Source organism: Neolamprologus multifasciatus, chromosome 16 (genome assembly GCF_963576455.1).
Source record: "Neolamprologus multifasciatus chromosome 16, fNeoMul1.2, whole genome shotgun sequence".
Lineage (NCBI taxonomy): Eukaryota > Metazoa > Chordata > Actinopteri > Cichliformes > Cichlidae > Neolamprologus > Neolamprologus multifasciatus.
Genome location: NC_140454.1, coordinates 12,459,168 through 12,483,240, shown reverse-complemented (window position 1 = coordinate 12,483,240; position 24,073 = coordinate 12,459,168). Strand labels below are relative to the sequence as shown.

At 38.3% G+C, this 24,073-nt stretch overlaps 3 protein-coding genes and 1 long non-coding RNA gene across 8 annotated transcripts in view; 2 read left to right on the top strand and 2 right to left on the bottom strand.

Moving 5' to 3' along the window:
- Positions 1-22,276, top strand: part of itgbl1 (integrin, beta-like 1) — a 68,816-nt gene extending 46,540 nt beyond the window's left edge. Inside the window, exons 10-11 of one of the 2 annotated variants that reach the window (XM_085134966.1) lie at positions 14,510-14,623; positions 19,964-22,276. In XM_085134966.1, coding sequence (XP_084991092.1) covers positions 14,510-14,623; positions 19,964-20,052 — 203 coding nt within the window. In that variant the 3' untranslated portion in view covers positions 20,053-22,276. Of the gene's footprint in view, positions 1-14,509; positions 14,624-19,963 lie in introns of those variants that run through there. The other variant, XR_014869745.1, reaches the window with a different exon arrangement.
- LOC146500385 (G2/M phase-specific E3 ubiquitin-protein ligase-like) lies at positions 2,718-9,671 on the top strand. Of its 2 annotated transcripts, XM_085134961.1 has the most exons (13): positions 2,718-3,062; positions 3,716-3,852; positions 4,116-4,422; positions 5,080-5,162; positions 5,336-5,388; positions 5,611-5,653; positions 6,837-6,907; positions 7,109-7,198; positions 7,317-7,627; positions 7,743-7,921; positions 8,205-8,374; positions 8,917-9,131; positions 9,231-9,671. In XM_085134961.1, the coding sequence occupies exons 1-13, from the start codon at positions 2,873-2,875 to the stop codon at positions 9,464-9,466; spliced, it is 2,085 nt and encodes a 694-aa protein (XP_084991087.1). In that variant the 5' UTR covers positions 2,718-2,872; the 3' UTR covers positions 9,467-9,671. The 2 variants fall into 2 exon arrangements, with proteins under 2 accessions (XP_084991087.1, XP_084991088.1); XM_085134962.1 differs by lacking the exon at positions 3,716-3,852 and having other exon boundaries at positions 2,924-3,062.
- Positions 10,040-12,389, bottom strand: LOC146500384 (uncharacterized). The gene is made up of 3 exons (XR_014869747.1): positions 11,044-12,389; positions 10,346-10,564; positions 10,040-10,143 (listed from the first exon to the last, which is right to left on the bottom strand). It is a non-coding gene; the product is annotated as an uncharacterized LOC146500384 (long non-coding RNA).
- Positions 20,577-24,073, bottom strand: part of fgf14 (fibroblast growth factor 14) — a 119,660-nt gene continuing 116,163 nt past the window's right edge. For all 3 annotated transcript variants that reach the window (XM_085134970.1, XM_085134972.1, XM_085134971.1), the window contains exon 5: positions 20,577-23,991. In XM_085134970.1, coding sequence (XP_084991096.1) covers positions 23,849-23,991 — 143 coding nt within the window. In that variant the 3' untranslated portion in view covers positions 20,577-23,848. The remainder of the gene's footprint in view (positions 23,992-24,073) is intronic.

The following is a 24,073-nucleotide window of genomic DNA, read 5'->3' as shown; positions in this document are numbered from 1 at the left end:
AGTAGGTATGGTGTTCTTGGGATGCAACTCAGTATTCTTCTTCCTCCAAACACGACGAGTTGAGTTTATACCAAAAAGTTCTACTTTGGTTTCATCTGACCACATGACATTCTCCCAATCCTCTGCTGTATCATCCATGTGCTCTCTGGCAAACTTCAGACGGGCCTGGACATGCACTGGCTTCAGCAGCGGAACACGTCTGGCACTGCGGGATTTGATTCCCTGCCGTTGTAGTGTGTTACTGATGGTGACCTTTGTTACTTTGGTCCCAGCTCTCTGCAGGTCATTCACCAGGTCCCCCCGTGTGGTTCTGGGATCTTTGCTCACCGTTCTCATGATCATTTTGACCCCACGGGATGAGATCTTGCGTGGAGCCCCAGATCGAGGGAGATTATCAGTGGTCTTGTATGTCTTCCATTTTCTGATGATTGCTCCCACAGTTGATTTTTTCACACCAAGCTGCTTGCCTATTGTAGATTCACTCTTCCCAGTCTGGTGCAGGTCTACAATTCTTTTCCTGGTGTCCTTCGAAAGCTCTTTGGTCTTGGCCATGGCGGAGTTTGGAGTCTGACTGGTTGAGGCTGTGGACAGGTGTCTTTTATACAGATGATGAGGTCAAACAGGTGCCATTCATACAGGTAACGAGTGGGGGACAGAAAAGCTTCTTACAGAAGACGTTACAGGTCTGTGAGAGCCAGGGATTTTCCTTGTTTGAGGTGACCAAATACTTATTTTCCACCCTGATTTACGAATAAATTCTTTACAAATCCTACCATGTGAATTCATGGATTTTTTTTTCACATTCTGTCTCTCACAGTTGAAGTGTACCTCTGGTGCAAATTACTGACCTCTGTCATCATTTTAAGTGGGGGAACTTGCACAATCGGTGGCTGACTAAATACTTTTTTGCCCCACTGTATGCAGTGTTGGGAAGGTTACTTTTAAAATGTATTCCACTACAGATTACAGAATACATGCCCCAAAATGTATTTTGTAACATATTCCGTTACGTTACTCAATGAGAGTAACGTATTCTGAATACTTTGGATTACTTAATATATTATCATGCTTTTTACAACTACATGAATGTCCTATTGCTGTGTGATTTATTTATTTTACCAAAGGTTATTTGCCATACCAACTAGATTTTTAAATCTTAATATAAATGAGTAACAGTAGGGTGGACATTAGGTAAGGCTGCACTTTTTGAAGCAATCTCATATAGAAAACTATTCTGCGCGAATATAAAACTACGGAGCCCCGCGGGGACATGGGAGGAAAAAAAATTAAGACGGACTTTTGCGAGATCTCGCAAAACAAACTCGGGATCTCGCAAAACTTTTGCGAAATCTCGCAAAAGTTGAATTCCAACAATGGCGGCAGCTACTTAGTTGTAATATTACTCTTTCTGGGTCACAAAATACACTTTTAAGATATTTTGAGGCGTGAATGTAGTTGTGTAAACGTCAGATATTGGCCCGGTTTACAAGACATCACATATTTGCAAAGGTTTTGCGAGATCTCGCAAAAGTCCTTCTTAATTTTTTTTTTCTCCCATGTCCCCTGCGGGGCTCCGTATAAAACAGGTCCGCGGCTCCGAACCATAAAGGCATAAAAGCGTAAAGGGACCTCTGTCTAATACATCGGGTTCCGTGTCGGGCTCATAGCCGAAAACTAGCTTTACTTTGTTGTCTGGGTCAACTTTGTATATATATATTTACATGCTTCCATCTCCCGTTTCTGGTTGGTGACATCTCTTACTCAACTCTTTTTCTCCTTCCCTCACGCTCACAGACACATAACGGGTATGGCAGTCCATTCTCCCTGCAGCACGGACTACACTGCCCATGAGGCTACATTCTTTAGGGCTATGCCTGTAACACTCTGCGTATTGCCTTCATATTAAATCATTTTTGCGAATAATTTTAAAAAATATTTCTTCACGTCATTATGCGGACAGACACAGACACGAGAGCCTCTTAATGCGTTTTTTGTTTGGGTATCCACCGGCGTGGACACCAAAAATATAGAGTTCTTAGCCTTATGAAACAGGCAAATACCGCTGTGTAATCCATTCATTTCAACAAAGTAACTGTATTCTAAATACCACCTTTTAAAACGGTAACTGTAACAGAATACAGTTACTGATATTTTGTATTTTAAATACGTAACGGCGGTACATGTATTCCGTTACTCCCCAACACTGTAAATATGTCAATATACAGTGTCTGATGCTACCACAACAGTCTTTTATTATTATTCATTTTATAACTGTGAACTCATAGAATACTTGTAAACAAGTAATATTTTACATCATCACTGAGTAATATTATACAATACAATATATAGTAATGTTGAAATGTATGGGTGTATAGTATAACAAAGAAACTATACAGTCGTATAGTAGTATAATATATCTGAATTGTGCAGGGCTGATTCCCTACGGTGGCCCTGAAGTGCAAATCACACCAACAAATTGCTAAACACAACAACAAAATTGAGAGGCCCTGAAGTGCAAATTACACCAACTAATTGCTAAACACAACAACAGAATTGAGAAACACAAAAACAAATGGAGAATCACAAAACAAAATTGAGAAGCACAAAAACAAAACTGAGAAGCACAAAAACAAAACTGAGAATCACAAAATCAAATTAAGAAGCACAAAAACAAAATTGAGAAGCACAAAAACAAAACTGAGAATCACAAAATCAAATTAAGAATCACAAAATCAAATTAAGAAGCACAAAAACAAAATTGAGAAGCACAAAAACAAAAGAAGAATCACAAAAACAAATTGAGAAGCACAATTACATTAAGAAAACCGGAAAGGGTAGGTACCAGTCGGCAACAGGAGACATCACTGATTGGATGTCCGCGCTGTTTGTCTTTGGAACCGGAAGTTACTCTGCCTGTAGCGCATTTCGTTTGAAGAAGAACGGCGGAATGTTTTGTCCTACCTGTGGGAAAAAGCTGGTTGAGGAGTCACCGAACTTTTGCAGCGGCTGTGGCGAGAGGCTTTATCACGCATCTTGCATCGGAGACACTTCACTCCCATTGAGTAAGTTAATAAGCATAATTGTTATTTATTGATTTATTAGCCTAGCGTTAGCTGTTTCCAGACCATAGCAGACCAGAGGGCTGTTCCACTAAGCGAGCTCAGAAAATCGAGGCTCATTTGAAAATGCATGCAGCTGTCAAAATGACTGCTCAAGACCTTTCTAGTAGTGAAGGTTTGAGGGCAGTTCTAGTGTTAACAAACCTCGCAGCTAGGGTGCCACGGACCAGACTTGTCCACAAGCATATTGCATAATGAATGAGCAGAAAGACTGCAGGTTAGCCTCGTTCCTGGAACCGAATTTGGGGCAATCGAGCCTGGATTTTCAGAGTGAGCCTGGCTTTTGGGATTAGCTTGCTTCGTGGAACAGTCCTCTGAGCATTTCCACAACTGAAACGATAATAAATTAGTTCATTTATTATGTTTGGTTAACTTTAGGAACTAACACTATTATGTGTCTATACATTAAAACTTACTGGTGTAGAATTGTATTGGTCAATAGTATCAGTTGCATTGTCATTCCTTGGTAGAAATTTTCTAGTGAGATAAATTCAGTGTTGTCATTATTTGCGTGTTGTGTGGACAATGGAATGTCACATGAATGAATGTCTTTAATGTGTGACATTGTAGTACATTTTTCCTTTGTTTCCCTTTAGCATCACAGACTACCTCAAACTGCCCGACTCCAACCTTCAGCACCTTCATAGAATACAGAAAAAAGAAAAATGAAGAGAGGCAAAAGTTTTCTGAAGGGAGGAAGGGCTTAAAGAAAAAGGAAAAAAGAAAGGTTCAGGTAGTTTGGCTAGCTCAGTCTGAAAACAAGTTGAGGTTAATTTTCTAATGACATTCTTTTGTTATTCCTTAGGGGAGTTGTGTAAAAAATGTTCAGTGTAGTAAAGCTATCCAGAATAAGAACAATTGTTTACGAGTAATTGTACATTTAGGTTGTCAGGAAGATCCCTCTTTTGCAGTTAATAAATATTCAAGTTTGAATAGATCTGCTTAGAGTCATATTAGTATCTACTTGGCCCATTGTTCATGTCTTTTTACTTACAGATAAATGTCGGCTTGATGACCATTAAAAAGGGTGGTTTGAAGCCATACCGTGGAAAAACTATTTTCCTAACAACAGACCCTGATGCTACTGCCACAAGTCTGCTCAATCAAGCTGTTAAAAAAATGAAGGACTTTAACAAAGATCTAAAAGATGGACCTTTCCTTCTTCTGTATCCGGATGGCACTGAGGTCATTACTGTCCCTGGAACACAAAGACCATTTACACTTGAGGCTTATAAGGCTGAAGTTGGCAAGCCTTATCAAAGAATCACTGTTTTCATCTGCTTGAAGAGTGACTTTGAAGATGGTAAGCTGCTAATGTTTGTTTGGATTTTGACACACATTCCCTTAGTTTCAACAACTGCTAATTTTGAAATTGTGAAATGATAACATTACGCATAAAGCACCCAAGTCAATAGCATACCTACATTAAAATGGTGAATGGCCTGTATTTGATATAGCACCTTCTAGGGTTCTACAACCCCCCCCAAGACACTTCACAACAAAACCAGTCATTCACCCACACACATTCACACATTGCTGGTGATTAGCTACAATGTGGACACAACTGTCCTGGGACTCACTGACTGAAGCAAGGCTGCTGTACACAGATGCCACCTATCCCTCCCACTACCACCACCTGGCATGGAGGGTGAAGTGTCTTGCCCAAGGACACAACGACTGCGACAGACTGAGCAGGGCTCAAACCTTCAACCTTTTGATTACAGGGCGGGCTTTTAACTCCTCTGCCACCATTGCTCCCTAAATTAGTATATGTTATGTTGTATATGTTATGTTTCTTCCTGGAAACATGAAATTCAGCCATTTTTGGATCTACTGAGTCATGAGTTTTCAATGCTAACTTTATGCCTTTCGTATTAATCTATTATTGATGATCAAATAAAGTTTCATACATTAGTATGAATTTAGTTAGCTTAGCTTGATTTGTTTTCATGTTTTGTAGTTGGAGAAAACTCAGACTTGTCTGACTCTGACCCAGAGATTGTTATTAAAAGGCCCTCTGAGTTTGATCTTGCTGATACACTGGTAAGTACAATTTAAAATTTTTTATAGAGTTTTCTTGTTGTTTAGCCACCACCATTTGCCTCAGTTCAGTAAAACAGTTAATAGTTATATGTGAAATACATTTTGTGTGTGTGTGTGTGTGTGTGCGTGCTCGCGTGCGTGTGTTTGTTTGTTTGTTTGTTTGTTTGTTTCAGCCATGGGAACTTCAACATGAAAGCAGTCCTTTACAGAAAGCGGCAGAATATGAGTAAGTGATATTTTAAGAACATGTAATCTTTTACTGTTTTTTGCCTACACTTTGTATTAATGAGATATACACTTTTGTCATTCATTCTGTATATGGTTTTTGGAGCATGGACTACATAATACTTGTATTGCTTGTTTCTTAATCAAGATGCTTAAATATTTTCAAAGTGTCAATTAATATTTTCACAGTACACAACAATAATGCTTTTCTTTGTTCTCTAAGGAAGGGTGCTGGGGATCTTGTGCTTGCTAATGAAGTACAACAGGTAAAAAACTATTTTATTAGTAAAACAGTGCAGCAGACAATCTCCACCGCCTTTACTTTGCAATTAGATAATGATTCACTGTTTGCTTATTACATTCATTGTTATTATACAATGCATTTCACATCCTCAATTTTCATACTATCAATAGATTATAACATCCACCCTTTAAAGGTACAATAAGTCATACTACATGAAATAATCACAAAGCAGTCTAATGTCTCAATCATGTTGGAAGGAAGGTTACATTGAAACTAACTGTGTATGACTCGTCTTTGTCATCTAGAATCTTCTGGCGCTGATCCGTAGCCATGAAACTCATGGAACGGGAGGAGGGAGAGTCACTCGTTTGTTTATAAAGATAGACTGCAGTACACAAATTTGACCACAGGATGTTCTTCTTATTTCATTCTTACTTATTGTACCTTTAGATAATCTATTGGGATAGGGAACCTAAGGTACATCCATCTACTTCCGGACCATGGGTCCCCTACTGCTAAAAAAATAGGAGTCTATGAGCCAATAAAAATTATTTTCTGATCCCGTTTGATGTGTGCCATGGATTTAAAATATGATGTCCGTGAAGTATATAAACACATTTTGATGCCAAAAAGTGCTTAAGCGACAGGTGGCAAAGGTTATTTTAGGTTTTGTTTGAAAAGACGTGGCGAAATGTAAATGTTCGTCTCACAAAATTGACATCATCGAACCAGACACAGAGAAGAGGAAAAGCTTAGTTTTGTTTAGCGAGCTTCGAATCCTTCTTCCAGGATGATGTGGAGAAAACCACTATAAATCTGGCCATGTGATAATTAGCAGCTACGCTGGGGGAGAAAAGCTTCTGAGGCGACGTCATATTTGCGACATCTGACTTGTAGTCATTTTAATGACGAATTTTTACAAGCTAACAAATCTCAAATTACATTACAGACATAGTCGAAACACAATTATTTATTATTTAAATTGAAGTACAACATATGTGTGATTCAGAGAGTAAGGCAAAGCAGACCAGAAAATAACTTTTATAGCTCCATTCACTTCCATTCATTTTTCTTTTGTTCAGGGACCCATGAGCAGACCAGAAGGGGAGGAGACTTAGGCTCCCTATATTAAAATAATTATCAATATGAAAAATATCAAAATGTCAAATATGAATTTTCATTCATCCTCATTTCTGTATTTCCAGGTCATAGATTTGGAAGAAGAAAACGATACAGGCACTACTGAATGCCTCACTGTCGAGAGCTCCTGTTACAGGTGCGTTGTATCTTGAGTAATTATTCCAGAGGGTTGCACAAAATATATACACACAATTATTATAAATGTATGTAGTTTGACTCTTTTACATTAGATTCTTCAGAAAAAAAAAAAGTAGAATCGTTCTATAAAACTGGAACTGCATGTTTATGCATTTGTCTTTTTGCATCTACACTTTGTGTACATGTTTTCACTCTGCAGAAACTACACACAGCTGTTTGAACCGATTGTGATTGATGATGAAGATCCTACTCCTAACGAAGCCAAAGCTGAGCCCCCAGAAGAACCTGTGTTAGTAATTTAAACATTTGAATCCAATTAACCGCCATCTTGTTCTGTACAAGACATCATGCAATCATGAGAGAAGTATATACACCTTTAAAAAATAAGTTTCCCTTTTTTTTTTTAGAGACACCAATTTGCAGGCACATGAAATTATTGCAAATTTGGCACTGGAACTTGACCACAAGAAGGTCAGCAGGTTCAATATATCAAGGTCAGCTGTATGGGATGGAGCTGTTAGAGGATTTCGACGCAGCACATACTCTGACAACTACGACATGTTCATCAAGTTTAATGATGATGCTGGCAGCTTTGAAGAAGGTTTGGATACAGGTGGCCCGAGGCGTGAATTCCTCACACTTCTTATGGGCAGTCTGAGAAATCGCCCCATCTTTGATGGACCTCCAGAGAGCCGTTATCTTGTATATAATTCAAGAGGTGGATGTTTTCTCCATAATTATTACAATGGAAATTTTAATAAAAATTGGCTTATTTCTTTCATTAGCATATTTAATAGCAATTAACCATGATAATTATGTGCCCTGTATAACAGCTGCCAGGCAAGATGAGTACTTTTTAGCAGGAAAGATGATCGCTGTATCCATTGTGCATGGGGGACCAGCACCACATTTCCTCTCCAAGAACCTGGTCAACCAAATCACAGGGAATCAGAGTTTCAGCGCCACTGTAGAAGATGTGCAAGATGAGGAGATCACAAAAGTTCTACATCAGGTAGAAAATTACCTAGGCTCAGGGAATGGGTTTACTTAGAAGACACTTGGGGCCAGTTTAAAAGATTTAATCAGGATAAAAGTTATCCGGGTTGGATCATATCTTGAAAGTAGGTTCAAGGTAGATTCTGTAATCTGAAAGGACAGATTTCCACCTCCCAACAACACAAGTGAAATAACAAATTGATTATTTTTTTAATCCAATGTTTGAATGAATCGTAAAAGTAGTGAAAATTATATTTTTGTTTTTCTTACAGTAAACCTTTTTTTTTTTTTTTTTATAGGTCCTGAAAGCTGAATCAGAGGAGTCTTTGCATAATCTTATTTTGCAAAACAGCACAATCTTCCAAACTGCTGGATGCCTCAGAAACGTCAAGCCTTGTGAGAAACAAGCATTTGTGGAGGAGTACCTCAGATGGTACATCCTTGAAAGAAACCAAAGTGTCATTCAACGGTAAACTCATTACTCCTTTTAAATTCAGGATGGCCAGTTGCTCATCACAGCAGCCACTGACATTTTCAGACCTTCAGATGTATATGAAAAAACTGATTTAGTAGCATCCGTGTGATCTGATGAACAACAAGTTAATTCCTGAGCCACTGTCGCACGCTATTAACCTTTTGACACTAGAACTCTAATTTAGTATACATTTATTGTTCACAATGACCCATAATAATCATAGTCATGCAACATGATTAATTTTTCAGTTATTTATAAAAAGAGGTGATCCCTTGTTTGACACACTTGTTTATTCCAGTGTGAAAGCACTATTTTTTTTTAAATGCTGAAATCCCAATGAGCTCTTCTTTTTTTACTGTCACAGTTAATTTCTGAGCACTATGAATTGTTTTTGTGTATGAGTGATTCTATGCATTTGAAATCTGTCCAAATTTATAATGAAAGATCTAGTAGGTAAAGACATTTAAACACAATTTAGAAGACTGCAATAGTTATAGCTATAAACCAATTCTTAGTTATTTGTCTATCCTTTGCAGATTTAAAGATGGACTGGAAAGTCTGAATTTTTTAAGTGCACTGCAACAACATTCCAGTGTGCTGGCCCCACTCCTATGCTTCTCTGCCAAGGCCCTGACTGCTTCAGAACTGGAGAGCATGTTCAGACCAGATCTCAGCCCAGCAGGAAGCAACAAGCGGCATAAGGAGGTCCTAACACTTGGCTTTTGGGCAGATTATCTCCTTGATTGTGAAGGTTTGAATGGCCGTTTTTATTTGTTTATAGTTTTATGAAAGGAGAGGTAAGGAAATTAATTTTCTGTAATGTACTACAGTGTTTACTTTCTTCTTTCAGAGAAGGCAACAGCAGTGTGCCTGGAAGATTTGATGATGTTTGCCACAGGGCTGACGGCAGTTCCACCGGCAGGCATGACACCACCACCATGCATCCAGTTTTTAAGTGATTCGCCTTTTCCAGTTGCAAACACCTGTGCAAATACTCTGAAGCTACCCATCTGTGACTCATACAGCATCTTTAAGGCCAACATGGACTTTGGAATTCAAAATGCTCCAGGATTTGGATGTTCTTAAATCAGCAAGGTCATCAAGTTACAGTTACTGAGTTACCCTGTTAGGTTCAGCTGCCGTTGGCACACTACTTAACACATTCATGTGACAAGCAACTTCCATATTGTTAAACATTTAGTTGTTTTTTCCGAATATTGTGTATGTTGGAAAAGTGACAGAAATGCTGGACACTATTTGTAAATGGTTTTATTAAAGAAAATTTTAAATGTTTCCTTGTGGTTAAATGTTAATATTTAAATCCATGCCAGTTGCTGTATATTATGAACAATATTATATTCAATTTAGCAAGAGGGAAAGGAAACACTACTAACATTAAAAAATGAAGGAAAAACAGAAGGGCTGGAGCACTCAAGTAAGTCCAAAGGTTTTATTAGGTGCAAAAAAAGGAAAGAAACTAACGTTTCGACACTGTGTGTGTCTTCGTCAGAGTAACTCTGACAAATGTCATTACAAACTGAAGTTCAGTTGGTATCTAAAACCCAGCTATGTCCTTCAGGGCCAAATACAGTTCTGTGGCCGATTCCCAGTCTTGTGGCTGCTGCAGTGTGTTTTGTTGTACAGCCTGTTGTAAATATTCCTCAATGTTTGGATCACCACACAATCCAACCGGTAGCCCCTCCTCGGGAAACACATCCAGTTCCCTCTCTTCAACAGCAAATCCACAGTCTCTTGAACCATATCTGCAAAATGAAAATAGAACAGTGAAGGATTTTTTGCTGACAATATGGAACTATATAAATCAACGCATGCAGTGACATGTTATAAACTGCTCTATCATACTGTGTAAAATTATGAATATATATTAACCAACTTAAGCAATAACAACACCTTGCATTTAGTTTGATGCAAAAGGTTAATTCATTTTGTTAAGAACTCAAATACCTGTGAGGCAAGAGATAGAGTTCGTTTGGAATCCCCCCTGGACACGATGCAAGTCTGCTTGGCCGGATCCTGTGTTTGTTCCAGAGGTCTTTGCATTCATCCAGGTCTTTCTGTAGAACCCCTCTGAAGCAGAATCTCAGCAAGCATTGGTGTTCATGGCTTCCATTTAAGTTTCCAGAGTCTCTTAGGTCTCCAAAAAAGTCCATCCAAAACTGAGACCTGGGTATATAATTAATATTTAAGAATCAATTTAGCTTTGTTCTTGGTCATTTTATAGGGTTTGTTACATTTTGGTCCCGTTTAAAACATGCCACAAATGGATGTCAAACAAAGTAATGCATATTAGTTTTCCATAAATATTGTAGCGACCCTGCAGTAATGTTCTTGTTAAAAATGTTGTATTCTTTTCACTCTGTTCTGTGTGTTGATTGTGAGGAGTGGAGAGTTTGGTCTGAGTTTTTCATTTTGTATTGGCGTCGTTAAATCTAGGCAAGCATGATCATTTCGGCACAACAGCTGACAGTGACCATTTTGAGTTCCTGCAATAAAGTGACGGCTGTTAACGTCTATCTCATCCAACTTTTCAACACGTCCAGCAGGACGCTACTCTATTTTCTTAAATGCATGTAAAAAAAAAAAAAAAACGATCTGATCAGCTTTCACTGTAGCTTACACCTACCAGACACAAATGTACCCACCTTCCTCTTCTGAAATAAGACCACCATGACTCGATGCGCTGATTCCCAGTAGATGATCCGTAACTGTGGCTTGACGATCCAGCATAATAGTCCGTGTGCGCGTGACGGAGGGTACACTGTATTGCTGCCATAGTCCCATTCTCAGTCCCGAAGTCTGTTCGTAATCTCATTGGTATCACACCAAGATTCTTTACACAGTTTATATAATTGTGAGCTATAACAGCCGGGTTGTTGTTTGTTGCTCCACACACAAGCCACATCAGTCTTCTTGAAAAGCCATCTATACATCCTGACAGGGCCAAGCCAAAGGGTTTCAGTTTATCATAGCCATCTACATGCCATATGTAATTGGGCCCCATGGAGTGATACGTGCGTCTTGTGAACCTCCTTCGAGTTCTCAGAGCGATTCCTTGAGGATTTAGTTGTCTCAACAGCCTCATAACTACATCACGCTTGACACGCAGCTTGTGTTTTTGTTTGAGAACTTGCCACATGGTCCGATATCCAAACAATTGTCCTGTTCCTCGAAGCTCGGACAAAATGGCACGCCTCACCTCAGGAAGTGGAGAATAGTTGCCTCGTCTGTACAGTCCAGATTCTTTTAAATGCGTTTTCAGTGTACGCATACTAATTGAAATGTCACGATTACACTTGAGCATATCCAGTATCACCTCGTATGTATGTCCTGAATCAAAATATTCTCGAATAGCGACAGCTATGTTTGGGTCACCGCTAATGTTCATGTTTGAAAAAAAATACGCTACAGGCAGAGTAACTTCCGGTTCCAAAGATGAACAGCGCGGACGTCCAATCAGTGATGTCTCCTGTTGCCGACTGGTACCTACCCTTTCCGGTTTTCTTAATGTAATTGTGCTTCTCAATTTGTTTTTGTGATTCTTCTTTTGTTTTTGTGCTTCTTAATTTGATTTTGTGATTCTCAGTTTTGTTTTTGTGCTTCTTAATTTGATTTTGTGATTCTCAGTTTTGTTTTTGTGCTTCTCAATTTTGTTTTTGTGCTTCTTAATTTGATTTTGTGATTCTCAGTTTTGTTTTTATGCTTCTCAATTTTGTTTTTGTGCTTCTTAATTTGATTTTGTGATTCTCAGTTTTGTTTTTGTGCTTCTCAATTTTGTTTTTGTGCTTCTTAATTTGATTTTGTGATTCTCAGTATTGTTTTTGTGCTTCTCAATTTTGTTTTGTGATTCTCCATTTGTTTTTGTGTTTCTCAATTTTGTTGTTGTGTTTAGCAATTTGTTGGTGTGATTTGCACTTCAGGGCCTCTCAATTTTGTTGTTGTGTTTAGCAATTTGTTGGTGTGATTTGCACTTCAGGGCCACCGTAGAATTCCTGGTTATTACACAGAAATTACCACGTACGATTCCAGGTAATCATCTCAATTCTTAAAGCTTGTTTTTATCAGCTTGTTAACGTGGTATTAATTAGAAACTACCACACATTTTTCCAAGTAGTATGCTTCAGCAATAAACATAATATTAACACTATTGCCTTGAAATAAATTATTTTGCTGTGGACATGAAGTAGGATTAATTCCGCATCATAATATTGTAATAGTATCTTATTATGATAAAGGACCCGTTTATTAAAGGACGTTATTATGTTACTACTACTTTAAAACGATTGTATAAAACATTAGAATGTATGAATGAATGTTACCATTTTATATTATTAGCAGATTGTATTGTTACTTGTATATCACTATGCTATTACTATTTGGTTTTGGCTTATATGCATACACTTATATCCACTTTGTAACACCCCCCCCCCCCCCCCCCCCCCGCCAAATCATATATTTGAATGTAATATTACTGAGGCACAACCAGTATTGATACAGTACAAAGTATTGCTTGTGTATTATTTACATTTTACTTATCCTAATAATTTTTAACAATAATTTTCTTATTACCAGCTATAATAGGAAGTTCAGCCAAAAACCGATACATTTGTATTCTGAGGATAAGTTGTGGTTTGATAGGAATAACTCAAGACCTCAATTCACTATGGATGACCACATATGATTTACATGAAAGGACAGTGAATACAGAGGCTCCTCACCTAAGCGAGGGTCAAGGTATTTTATAATGTTAAGTATGTTTCCTTTATCCCTTCTGGGAATAATAAAGAAGCTTATTAGCAGTCTGAAAAATTCATCTAGAAAGGCAGCTAAACTCAAGGAAAGCAAGGAATAGTTCAAGGAAATACTAAAAGGGAGAGATTGTCTCAATCTATTGGAGATAATCAGAGTATCAGACTTGATTGGCGATTCAGTGCAAGCAGTTTTGTCCTGATCATTGAAATTAGGCTAATTCCGATAATACTAGAAGATGACGTTACTTAGAAGATTTACATTTACACTGAAACATTTTTATCATGTAGTCTGTGGTTTAAATACTTAGGCTTTTATTAGGCAAACTTTTATCGTGTTACCTACAGCATTATAGTCAAATAATTCAATCTCAGGTAGCTGAGCATATTTAATTAAATGAGTAATAGAAAATTAACAAAATGTTCTTGTTCACATCATGTATTGAGATCAAAAGGAAGATTTTGATTTCACGGTTGTATTATTTTACCTAATCTCTTGATATAGTTGTATTTAGAGTACTTAAATTATTGTCTGATATTTATAGACTAAATTTTGGAGGTATAGAAATTTTAATTGACAGTAAATAAACTGATCATTAGTTGCAGCAGGAGCAGCTGTCGACTTCTTTACACTGCGCATTGTCACTACATTGCATGTATCATTAGGTGGCAAATGACACCACGCAGTAGGATTTTTTTCTCTGTTGCATAGCAGTGAATCCACAGAAATAGACCTGCTGCTCTGAGTCCAGCCTGCAAAGCCGAGGATGGTGTGAAAATGAAGACGAGCATGTTCATTCTCCATGCTCCGCTACACTGAGGCGCAAGAGCTACCTTTCCTCGCCTCCTCTTGTTGTTTCACCGTTTCACTTTCTCTCCTTCTTCTTACTTCATCTGCTCCCATCTTTCATAGTGGTTTTCCTGTAACCCACTGAATCTGGATACAAACTGGGGGGATTGAAACCATAGTTGCTGGACCTCTGGGTGTGAGCTTAGGAAAAATAAAGTGGACAGCAGTAGATTTGTTTCTCTCTACCAGTCTTGAATACTTTATTATCCTGCTGCTGCCCTTAAGAGTGAGTGAGAGAGAGAATGATAGAGAGAAGAATAGACACTGATGTGCATGACAGGAAGTTTAAAGTGTGGGTGGATTGGTATCCTGGTGCTGAAAGCATATTAGTGGCCATTTCCCCAGAATACATGTCATATTCACTCAGCCCAGTATTATCTTCTGTGCAAAATAAGTAATTTACAGCAAATAACACTGCCAAAATCCCAGCTGAAATGAAAACAAAAAATGTTAATATACAGTTCTCAATGTGTATGCTCGTGTGTGTGTGTGGTCTGCATGTGTGTATTACAGGTTCCTGTCATTGTGGTAAGTGTATCTGCAATCCCCAAGACTGGTGGGTGTCCGGAGAGTACTGTGAGTGTGACGACCGAGAGTGTGATAAGCACGACGGGATCATCTGCACAGGTAATGAAATGCAAAAAAGGAGACAATCAATCAAATACAGTTGATACAATCAGAATAAGTAAAAATGGTAAATGCTAGAACATAATGGGTAATATAAAAGTCAAAGTCACAGCTGAGCATTTCCACCTTTGGACTGAAGTGCCCCAGAGTTTGCCAGATATTTTATTTCCACGAGGTTTATGTTTTTATTACATTAGTATTTCTAACACTGAAAAGAGAGATTAGAACGCTACATTGTTGGGGTTACTGTATAATTTGCTCTTCTTCAAAACCAATTTATGTTTTAAATGTGTGTGACTGAATTAATTTAAATGTGCCTCTATCTAATGGAGAGTAGTTTATGATGTTTGAATAGAGTCGAAGATGGGCAGGTGTGCTCAAGATGCAGAGATGCTGGGAGAAGCAGGGGCTAATTTACATTTTCAAAGGTTGGCCCTTACTAAAGATGAAAAAGGTGTTGAGTTAAATCAAAGCCATTTTAATGGCCTTGCTTCTAAACATTTGTTTTTGAAAAGGTGTTTTAGGGGTTTTTCTAAAAGAAAATACTGGAGCGGAATTTTATTGAAGAGCGACACCTTAGCAGAAAGAGGGAGCCGCGTATTAAAATCAAATTACTTTCATGAGTAACAATCCCAGTGAACCAGAGATGGGCTGGGGGCTTGTTTGATAGCTGCTTTTATAGAAACAGTAAAACTGATCATAAAACAACTATCATAGCAGTTAAAACTGTTAGCTTATATTAAATCTAAACACTTAAAATAGCTAGTTAAGCAGTGATTAGCTGTTAAATGCACTACATGTAACGGATGAATGGTTAAAACAGCTAATCATAACTGACAAAACCACGACTAACATAACTAAATTATGTTGGAAGTTTGTAAGATTTGCGTAACTGAAATCCATAATGAGCGCTTTTAAACATTTTGTACGCTGTTTATTGTTGTTGTTGTTGTTGTTTTTGTATTACTCATTTTGTATTAATGTTAATGGTTGTGGTTGTGTGCCTGACAACCATAAACAACTGCATACCTATATGCCATATGGCTGTTTATCCACAGGAGCTTTATTCTCATCACTGACTGTGGAAAGTTTAGTACACATCTAATTATTTTTGCCCTGGGGGCCTGTCAGAATCTGAATAGCTTCACAAGTGCTTCTCATCATGACTTTAAGAGTCCAAATGTCAGCCTTAACGTCATTCAAATGAGCATCAGTGTTTCCAAATGCAGATCGGCATTGCTTAAACACAGGGAGCAAACTAAGAAAATGCATTCGAGCATCTGGCAAATGTGCCTGACTACCATTACTGACTGCAGTATAAATGTGAAAATAACCATATCCTTGGAAGTTATTTTATTGGAATAGTGTTTTACATGGAAAGGCAATTCCAGAAAGGGATTTAATATTTAGATAAAAGAGTTGCTGTCGGGGTTTTTTTTTCCAGATAGCAGTGATTGAGTCATTTCTTGCCATTTTGTAAAGATTAAAAATGTTTGACAAAAGTTAGCCAATAAATTACTTTGCATCCAGAGATTTCATGGATCCTTCACTGCTGTGGATTCTCATTACACATACAACTGATGAGTGATGTGGAAAATTTAGCATATTAGGAATGCTTGCTGGCTAATTTCATGCATATGATAATTTCAGCAATCGTATTAGAAGAGAGAAAAAATGTCTGTCGGGTCGCATGCTATACAGGTAAATGTGTGAAGCAAAAAAAACAAAATAGATGACAACGTTTTCTCACCATGTACAATTTTTTCAATTTGTGTTTTGTCAGTGGGATGAAAATAAAATGAAGAAGAGGTTTGAGTTTACTATATTCATGAGAGCTGTTTAATCATGTGAAATGTTTGTGAGTCGGGAAAAAATGGGTTTAAGTAAATTCTGAATAAACTAAGAACTGTGGATGTTTTTGTTGAGGGGAGCATGAACCAATAATAAATCTTAATCTGGCACTTATATGTATACATAGAGAGATGTTGTTCAATATTCTAAAACTCCTATAAAACATCCAGATCAATAGTAAATCATGGAAATTTCACCTGCGCAGCAATAAATCCTTCAGGAGACAGATACAAAGTACAAAATATAGATGTGTTTATTTTAGCTACATCTTGAAATTCAGGAAGAGGTGAGCACATGTGATCATCCACGTCTGAAGTTCAGAAAGTTTTTTTTTAATTTTTATACTGACTTTTTTTGTGCTTACTCTTCTTTCACATATTGGAACAGTGAGATCCTTGACTATCTTCAAATTAGATGAAAAGGAGCCTGAAAGTCTGGCTGCTTCTTGAGGCTTCCAGACACTTAAATAGACGTTGCCTATGCAGAGACCTCGAGGTCAAAGCAGAGGCTCCACTGACCATGACTTTCAGACCTCGCCATCATAGTAAAACCTCACAGGACTGTAAGACCAACTCTAAAAAAATAACCATTTACAGATTGTTCTAAGAAAATACTCTGTAAATACTGTACTGTAAATACTCGCCCAAAAAGTTATAAATCTATAAATGGAAGTGGTCAGCCAACAAATGCAGTATTTATTCCTTTTAACTATTCCCCCCCCCCCCACCCCCAATTTTCAGCTCTTATAGAAAAATATTTAGCTTTTAATTTTTTTACGATTAGTTTTTAAATGTTTATTTCTTTGGGAACAAATGAGTTTAGGACTGAAGCCCATGGACAAGGCAGAAAAGCAAAAAAAATACTGAGAAATTACAGTTCTAGTCTAGGAGCATGAAATAACTCTGGTCTTGTCTTTGTAATTGCTTCTTTCCTTGTATCGCTTTCCTGGTTCTTTTCTCAACTACTTCCTTGTTGGCTTACACTCCTCCCTCCTCTCCCACAGAGATATTTGGTGGTAGATGTATCTTTTCAACCGTGTGACAGGAGACCAGCAGGAGCCTTCTTCCTAACCCCAGCACCTCTGACTGACAGCTCCAGAAGCTTATGGGGAGGTGTGGGGTATATACTAGAGATGGCACGATACCACTTTTTTATGTCTGATACCGATATCATAAATTTGGATATCTGCCGATACCGATATGAATCCGATATAGTGTGTTTTTTAATCAATAAAACGTTTTTTTTAATATCTTGCTGCATTTTGTATAAGTTTATACTCAAGTTTAAATAAATAACAACACTAAAGCTATTCTGTTATACCTGTATGTAAAAAATACACTGCGCCCAAAATATTTCATAGTTCAGCAATACTGATCAATCTAATAAACGTAAACCTGCTCCATCCTCCCTATTCTGGTATTTTAAAGAGTACTTAGCAGAAATATCAAGCAACCTAACTAATAGGGTTGCAAACTCCCAGCAAAAAAAAAAAATAGGGAACCACCCTCCAGCTCATGATGCTTAATCGATGTAATCAAATTTAATTTGATGCAGGGGGGAAAATGCACAGAAAGAAATTATTTTTCAAGAATAATTAAATAGATTCAACATCTTTCTTCAACAGAATTGCAGACTGCACAGATGGTATCTTCCCAAAGGAAAAGTAGTATAGCTTACTAGGGTATATTAGACTTAACAGTTACTATATACAGTAATGGACTTCTATATATTTTACATCAGATTAAAACTTTGGGTGTAAGAGTCAGATAATTATTTATTAAAAGCTAGATATTTTAAATGAGAACAAGAAAGAAAAGTATGTCTTTGTGCCCCCTTTTCCCAGTTAATGCCCTATCGGCCCCCCTGGCTAAACTTTGCTAGATCCGCCCCTGCACAGTTACCAGCCGTCAGCTACGTAGAAAAAGATCCTGGTCTAGAAAGTAATATTAAATAAATTCTAACAACAGCTTATCAAGCTGAATAGTGCTGCTGTTGTTCAGCCGCTGGTTTCCTCTTTCTGGTGAGAAGTGGGCCAAAAACTAAGAAGAGAGACGGACTCGCGACAGAAAAGCCGACCAGCTGATCATTAAGCTGTTTCAGATTGAAGTAGCAGCAGGAGAGAGAGGCAGTCGCTCCATATATCTATTGTTAAGCTTAAGGTGGGAATGCTTTACAAACATTCAGAGATGAACTTACACACTTGCTTTACTACTCTCTGGGAAAACTTCCTCTGAGATGAAATGCTGGTTTGCTAGCAAGGCTACAAATACACACAGCCAGTGTTGCCAACTCCTCAGTAAGGAAAATCGCTATTGGTTGTCCTAAAAGTCGCTAAATGACGTCATCACCTAATTTGCATAATTGGTCATGCTAATGTAATTGTAACCTACGCTGCTGGAGAGAGAAATAACATCGTGGACGAGACATAAAGTGAGCAAAAAACGTCCTAAATGCATTTAGAATTTATTTAGAACTACAAATTAAATTTCTTTTAGCAATTATTGTTTTTTGTAATGTCACAATTCCAACCCTGCTCCTTTACCCGAGCTTTGACCGGCAAAAGTGACCCGAAATAGGCACTCTGGTGGAGTTACTGTGTGTGTGTGTGTTTATAAGTAGTTTTAAACCTGATCCACAAAACAGCATAACAGTAAAAGAAGAACTGACTGCGTTACAGCACCCGCTGCTTGTTGAGAGTACAAGCGATATGCGCTTTCACATCTTTTTTTAGCGACTTTTTCTAGAAAAAAAGTCGCTGGGAGGTCTGAAAACTCGCTAAATATAGCGACAAAGTCGCTAAGTTGGCAACACTGCACACAGCGGCTCTATCACGTGACGCATACTGCTGCAACGTGCTACGGTTATGAGCCGAGTTACGCCGTGTAGCAAGCTTTGTGAGGTGCTTTTTTGATATTTAATGGATCGGATTACATTTTTTATTTCTCGCCGATATCCGATCCAGTAATTTGGGTCAGTATCGGACCGATACCGATACGTAATATCGGATCGGTCCATCTCTAGTATATACTGTAGCGATATAATTCCTACAGTAGCATGTTATGCCACTTAGAGATAGAGAAGAAAAAACTATATGTCTTGACTATTTATCAGTCCTAAAACAACCAGTGTGAATGGGTTGGGGACTTAACTTCTGGTAATATTATGATCCTATTTCATTTTCATTTTGTTTGTGTTCCTACTACAGGATCTGGTCAGATATATAGAGATGTTTGAGCTTTGTCCAAATGTTGTAAAAACAAAACACGAATAAATTAATATTGAAAAGTAATTAAACTCCATGTTTCTCCTGCTGTTAAGGCAGAAGCAGTGGAAAACCACAGACTGTCCCGAGCAATGTCATTGGTCTCCATCCCCTATCAGAGAGCTGCACCCAGGGAAGCAAGGAGTGCGAAAAGAGGAACCTTGTTAAAGGTCAGGCATGATGGCACAGCTCTTTTAATTCACAGCTTTTCTTCTCGCATCTCACAGGGAATGGGTTGTGCAACTGTGGCAACTGTGAGTGCTGGGACGGCTGGAACGGGAACGCTTGTGAAATCTGGGTGGGAGAAGAATACTGAGGCCAACAGAGAACAGGACACTGGGTTCAGAGAATTGAGACCTGGCTGCCCAGTGTGACCAGGAGCACCACGAGTCACGACCAAGCTGGTGAAACGCCAAGTTATCGAAACCACGGGGAGGAGAAAGGAAGACTAAACATGGATGTAGCTCTGCATTTCACAAACAGCATTCATTGTTTTATTGTACTGGTTACAAACTATCCTTTTAAAACTGGGTTTTGTAAACGAAAAGAAACAGCCATAGCTCTGTGCTTAAATCATATTACAATGTAAACATTTATGTTTTCAAAGCAGCTTTTTTTTTTTTTTTTTTTTTTGGATATTGTAGGAATGCTTACATATTTCAAATGGCTATATATAATAGGATGCAAGTACATGACAGTTTCAAATGCTGGAGAGAGGATAAAATGTATCATTAAGATGACTTTGTAGTAATATGTTTGATACTGTGGTCTGTTTTTACTGGTAAATGGTCTGCCCTTCCCACACTGGACTGAAAGTTTACTCGAAAGCTCGAGGCATAGTTTACGCTGAGGTTTTTATTTCTTTTTCATAATAAAACATTAAATGTGCCGCATGACACAACATTTTGCATGGAAAACAATGCAAAGACCTTAATCATACATGGTTACAAATTTGTTATAACATGACATAACTCCAATGGGCATACTTGCAATGGTATATATAGAGAGAGATATATTAGAAAATAAATCATTTTAATAGTGCCTACTCTCCTCCGTCAAACAAACGGTCTGCCCTGAAACCTTTACTGTCTTAGTAGTGGTAAATTCTAAGTGGAAGAAACAAAGAGAAGGGAATAAATAGTTCAGTTGTGGCATGCTGGATGTCCATGTCACTTCAAATGGTGGTATCAGGGGATGAGAGCTGCACTGACACAAGAGCTCAGTCACCACTTGAAAAAAGGACCGATAAGAAGTCACAAAGAAAATTTAATGTAAATTCTACTTTGGCCTTTTTCATGCTTAAACTAGCCAATCCCCTCTGTTTTCTTTGTCCCCAAAAAATGACAGGTGCAATAATATACTGCACACTATATTGCATTAAGTATGTTACTGACTTTACAGTATACCTTTATATAAATATTTTTTGTTCAATATGTTGTATAATGTGTATACAACAAACACAAACTGTATAGTGTAGACAAACTCGTTGCATATATGTAAAATTAGCGGTACATACCAACAGTTCTTGATTGACATAGCCTACTACATGCAGTTCATCAATGCCATCCTCTCCCCATGCAACAGATGGGACAACATACAAAATAAGAGGTTCGAAAACAGAAGCTAGGATATTCTCGTAACACATTTGAACAAATGGGGTAACAAAGCAAAAACGCGATTGGGATCTGGAGATGAAATCGACACACAACCCGTATACGAGAGAGATGAGGACGAACAAAACAAATGGCGGCTACAGCAATCCAAACAGATGTACTTGTACACACTGGTCATTTACAAAAATAAAGCCAGCCTTGAAGGAGCCAGTTAACTGGGCTGCAGGGCTGGGGCAGTCACCAGCCCAGCATGTAGAGTTTTGTAAGAGCGGAGGATGACAGTGGTTTCCAGCTCCTGTGTGTGTGTATATGACACCATTTTTAGGATTAACAGCTTTGTACAGACAAATATTGATATCTATATGATGTGCTTTGATGTGTTGTAATAAGAAATGGCCATGTATAATCCCAATAAACTCAGAAAAATGATATTTACCAAATCAAGTTCTTAATATAGTTGCACTTTTAGCAGCATACGGCAGCAACGATCTACTTAATGTTCTAAATCTTACTTAACTAAACTATTAGGAAAAGAAAAACCAGTAAAGCAAGACGAACATAAATACACTGATCACACAGAGCTTTGATAAACTGCTAACAGTCATGATGAAAATGCAAAACAAAGTGCGGTGAGTGTGCCGCAGCCGTGATACATGCCTGTTCAACTCCTACACTGAACTTCAGTGCTCATCCATTTGCACATAGTGAAGAACAATGCCCATACCTTACTCCTTGTAGAAAATACATGCATGTGATTATTCAAGGTATATGTACTTTTCCAAAGTGACATCAGTCAAGACCTTTGTGGATCTGAGCAGAGTTGATTATTCCGGACAGAACAAATGCTATCACAGTGAAAGCTTCCGTGAATTGAATCAGAAAGAGAATCGAGATTTGTTTTCTTTCTTTCTGTTTTTTTTTTTTTTTTTTTAAAAAGAATCAGTTCAGTGGGATGAAAAAAAGACTTTGGTCATTTCAGAATGGATACATCTGAGTGTGTTTTTTTCAGTGAATAATGCTACGTGTCGTCTACATGGATGTATAGGGTGGGTGAGGCACCTTTGGCCCAGTGGGGACTGGGAACTTGTTTTTGCATGCCGGGAATCAAGGTCCAAACAGGCACGTGATAGGCCAAGATGATCAGAACTGGACTCTGCATGCTGAGCTAGAAGACAAATTCTCTCATTATAATAATAATATCTAGTCTTTTAAAAAGTTATGATTTTTAATAGTCATTTTCCCTAAGTTTTATACAGTGAAAATGTTATAATATAAGCCATCTCTTGTATATCTGCTGCAAGAAGAGAGAACACAATATTAACCTTGTCCATGCTTTAGCTTGCTGAACCAAATAGGGATACAGCCAGTGTAAATGTCACCTACTGGTTTTCAGCCATGTTGTTTTCTGGCTTTATGTAGACACTGCTGTAAGGTGGCTGCCAGTGCTGCAGTTATAGACCATCTGGGTCAAAGCCACAAGCCTTGCCTCATAGTCCAAAGAAGTCGGTGAGTGAGGGACAGAGGCCTACAAGGCCTAGAGATATTCCTAGAGCCCACGCTCTGAAATAAGATTAAAGAAAAATAGACTTCAGATTTTCTATTTACCAGAGAAGGCGGACAGAACCGCTGGTGGGACCTAGATAGTGATATGTATACACCATTCCTTACAGCGCTCTCCCACCCACACACACATCTGTTTATAAATGTGTATGTGTGTTTGTATGTGTGTAGGGAGCTCCTCGCATTGATTGCAGTGGCGGTAATTAGCACTTCATCAGCTATGATTGCAGGAGCTATTTGCCAGCCTCCAGCGTGTTTTATTGGCTGTTTAAAAAAAAAAATCTCAGATTTTCAACACAAACTTTGTGTGTCTGTCTATTAGAGTGTGTGCATATTGTAGGCAAGAAGAAAATTTGGACTCTTTTCCACATGTCTTTGCTTTTTATGCCACATTTGTGTTCATGTGTTTCTTAGAAAATCACGCAACCCCCTTGCAAAATGTTTTCTAGGTTACTTGACAAAGAGAAAAGTGTGACTAAAGATAGAAATAAAGGGAGAGGGGGACGCACTTGTAAAAAATAGAGGACAACAGTCCAAATAGTTACTCTATCTATACAGTCTCTATCCCAGAACATAGCTGGTGAACTGTGGTATAGAAAATAGATCTGAAGGTACACAGACTCTGCTGCAACAGGGCATCATAGACAAGGGGGAGGTTTTTAGGGGGAATCATCATCAAGCAAAGTACCAGAAGCGTCATTGTGAAACGCACGTCCCTCCTGGGCTGGATGAAGTCGGCCACCTCAGGAATCCATCTGCCTGTGCTTAGGCAGCTGGAGAATTTGGGAGAATGAGGTGGAGAAAAAGGAGGAGCGAGAGAAGAAAGAAAGGGAGGTTCGCCTAGATCTGCAGAAGGGTCTGGAGTCTAGTTGGATAAAGCCCTGTCTCCGTCGCATTCCTCCCCTCCAACACATGCACATACACTAGGCACTGGCGTGGCTATGTGGTGGGTTTGTCGGGCTTGCTGACGGGTTTCCCTCCGTTCATCACTGCCGGCTCAGTTGTGCTTTTACTGGGAGGTACTGCTGCCTTGGGCACTGTCTCTCCAACATCATGCAAAGATGGCTCTCTGTACATGGCAACTGTCAGGGGTGAAAAATTAAGGAGAGAAAACAGAGAGAGTTTACACATTGAACATTACTAAAGCAGCATCTATCCCCTTTC

Coding starts and splice junctions, on each gene's coding strand:
- LOC146500385 (XM_085134961.1), top strand. CDS start 2,873: ATGTCCGCGCTGTTTGTCTTTGGAACCGGAAGTTACTCTGCCTGTAGC. Junction 5,654..6,836: donor TTGCTAATGAAGTACAACAG/GTAAAAAACTAT, acceptor CTGTATTTCCAG/GTCATAGATTTGGAAGAAGA. Junction 8,375..8,916: donor AACCAAAGTGTCATTCAACG/GTAAACTCATTA, acceptor TATCCTTTGCAG/ATTTAAAGATGGACTGGAAA.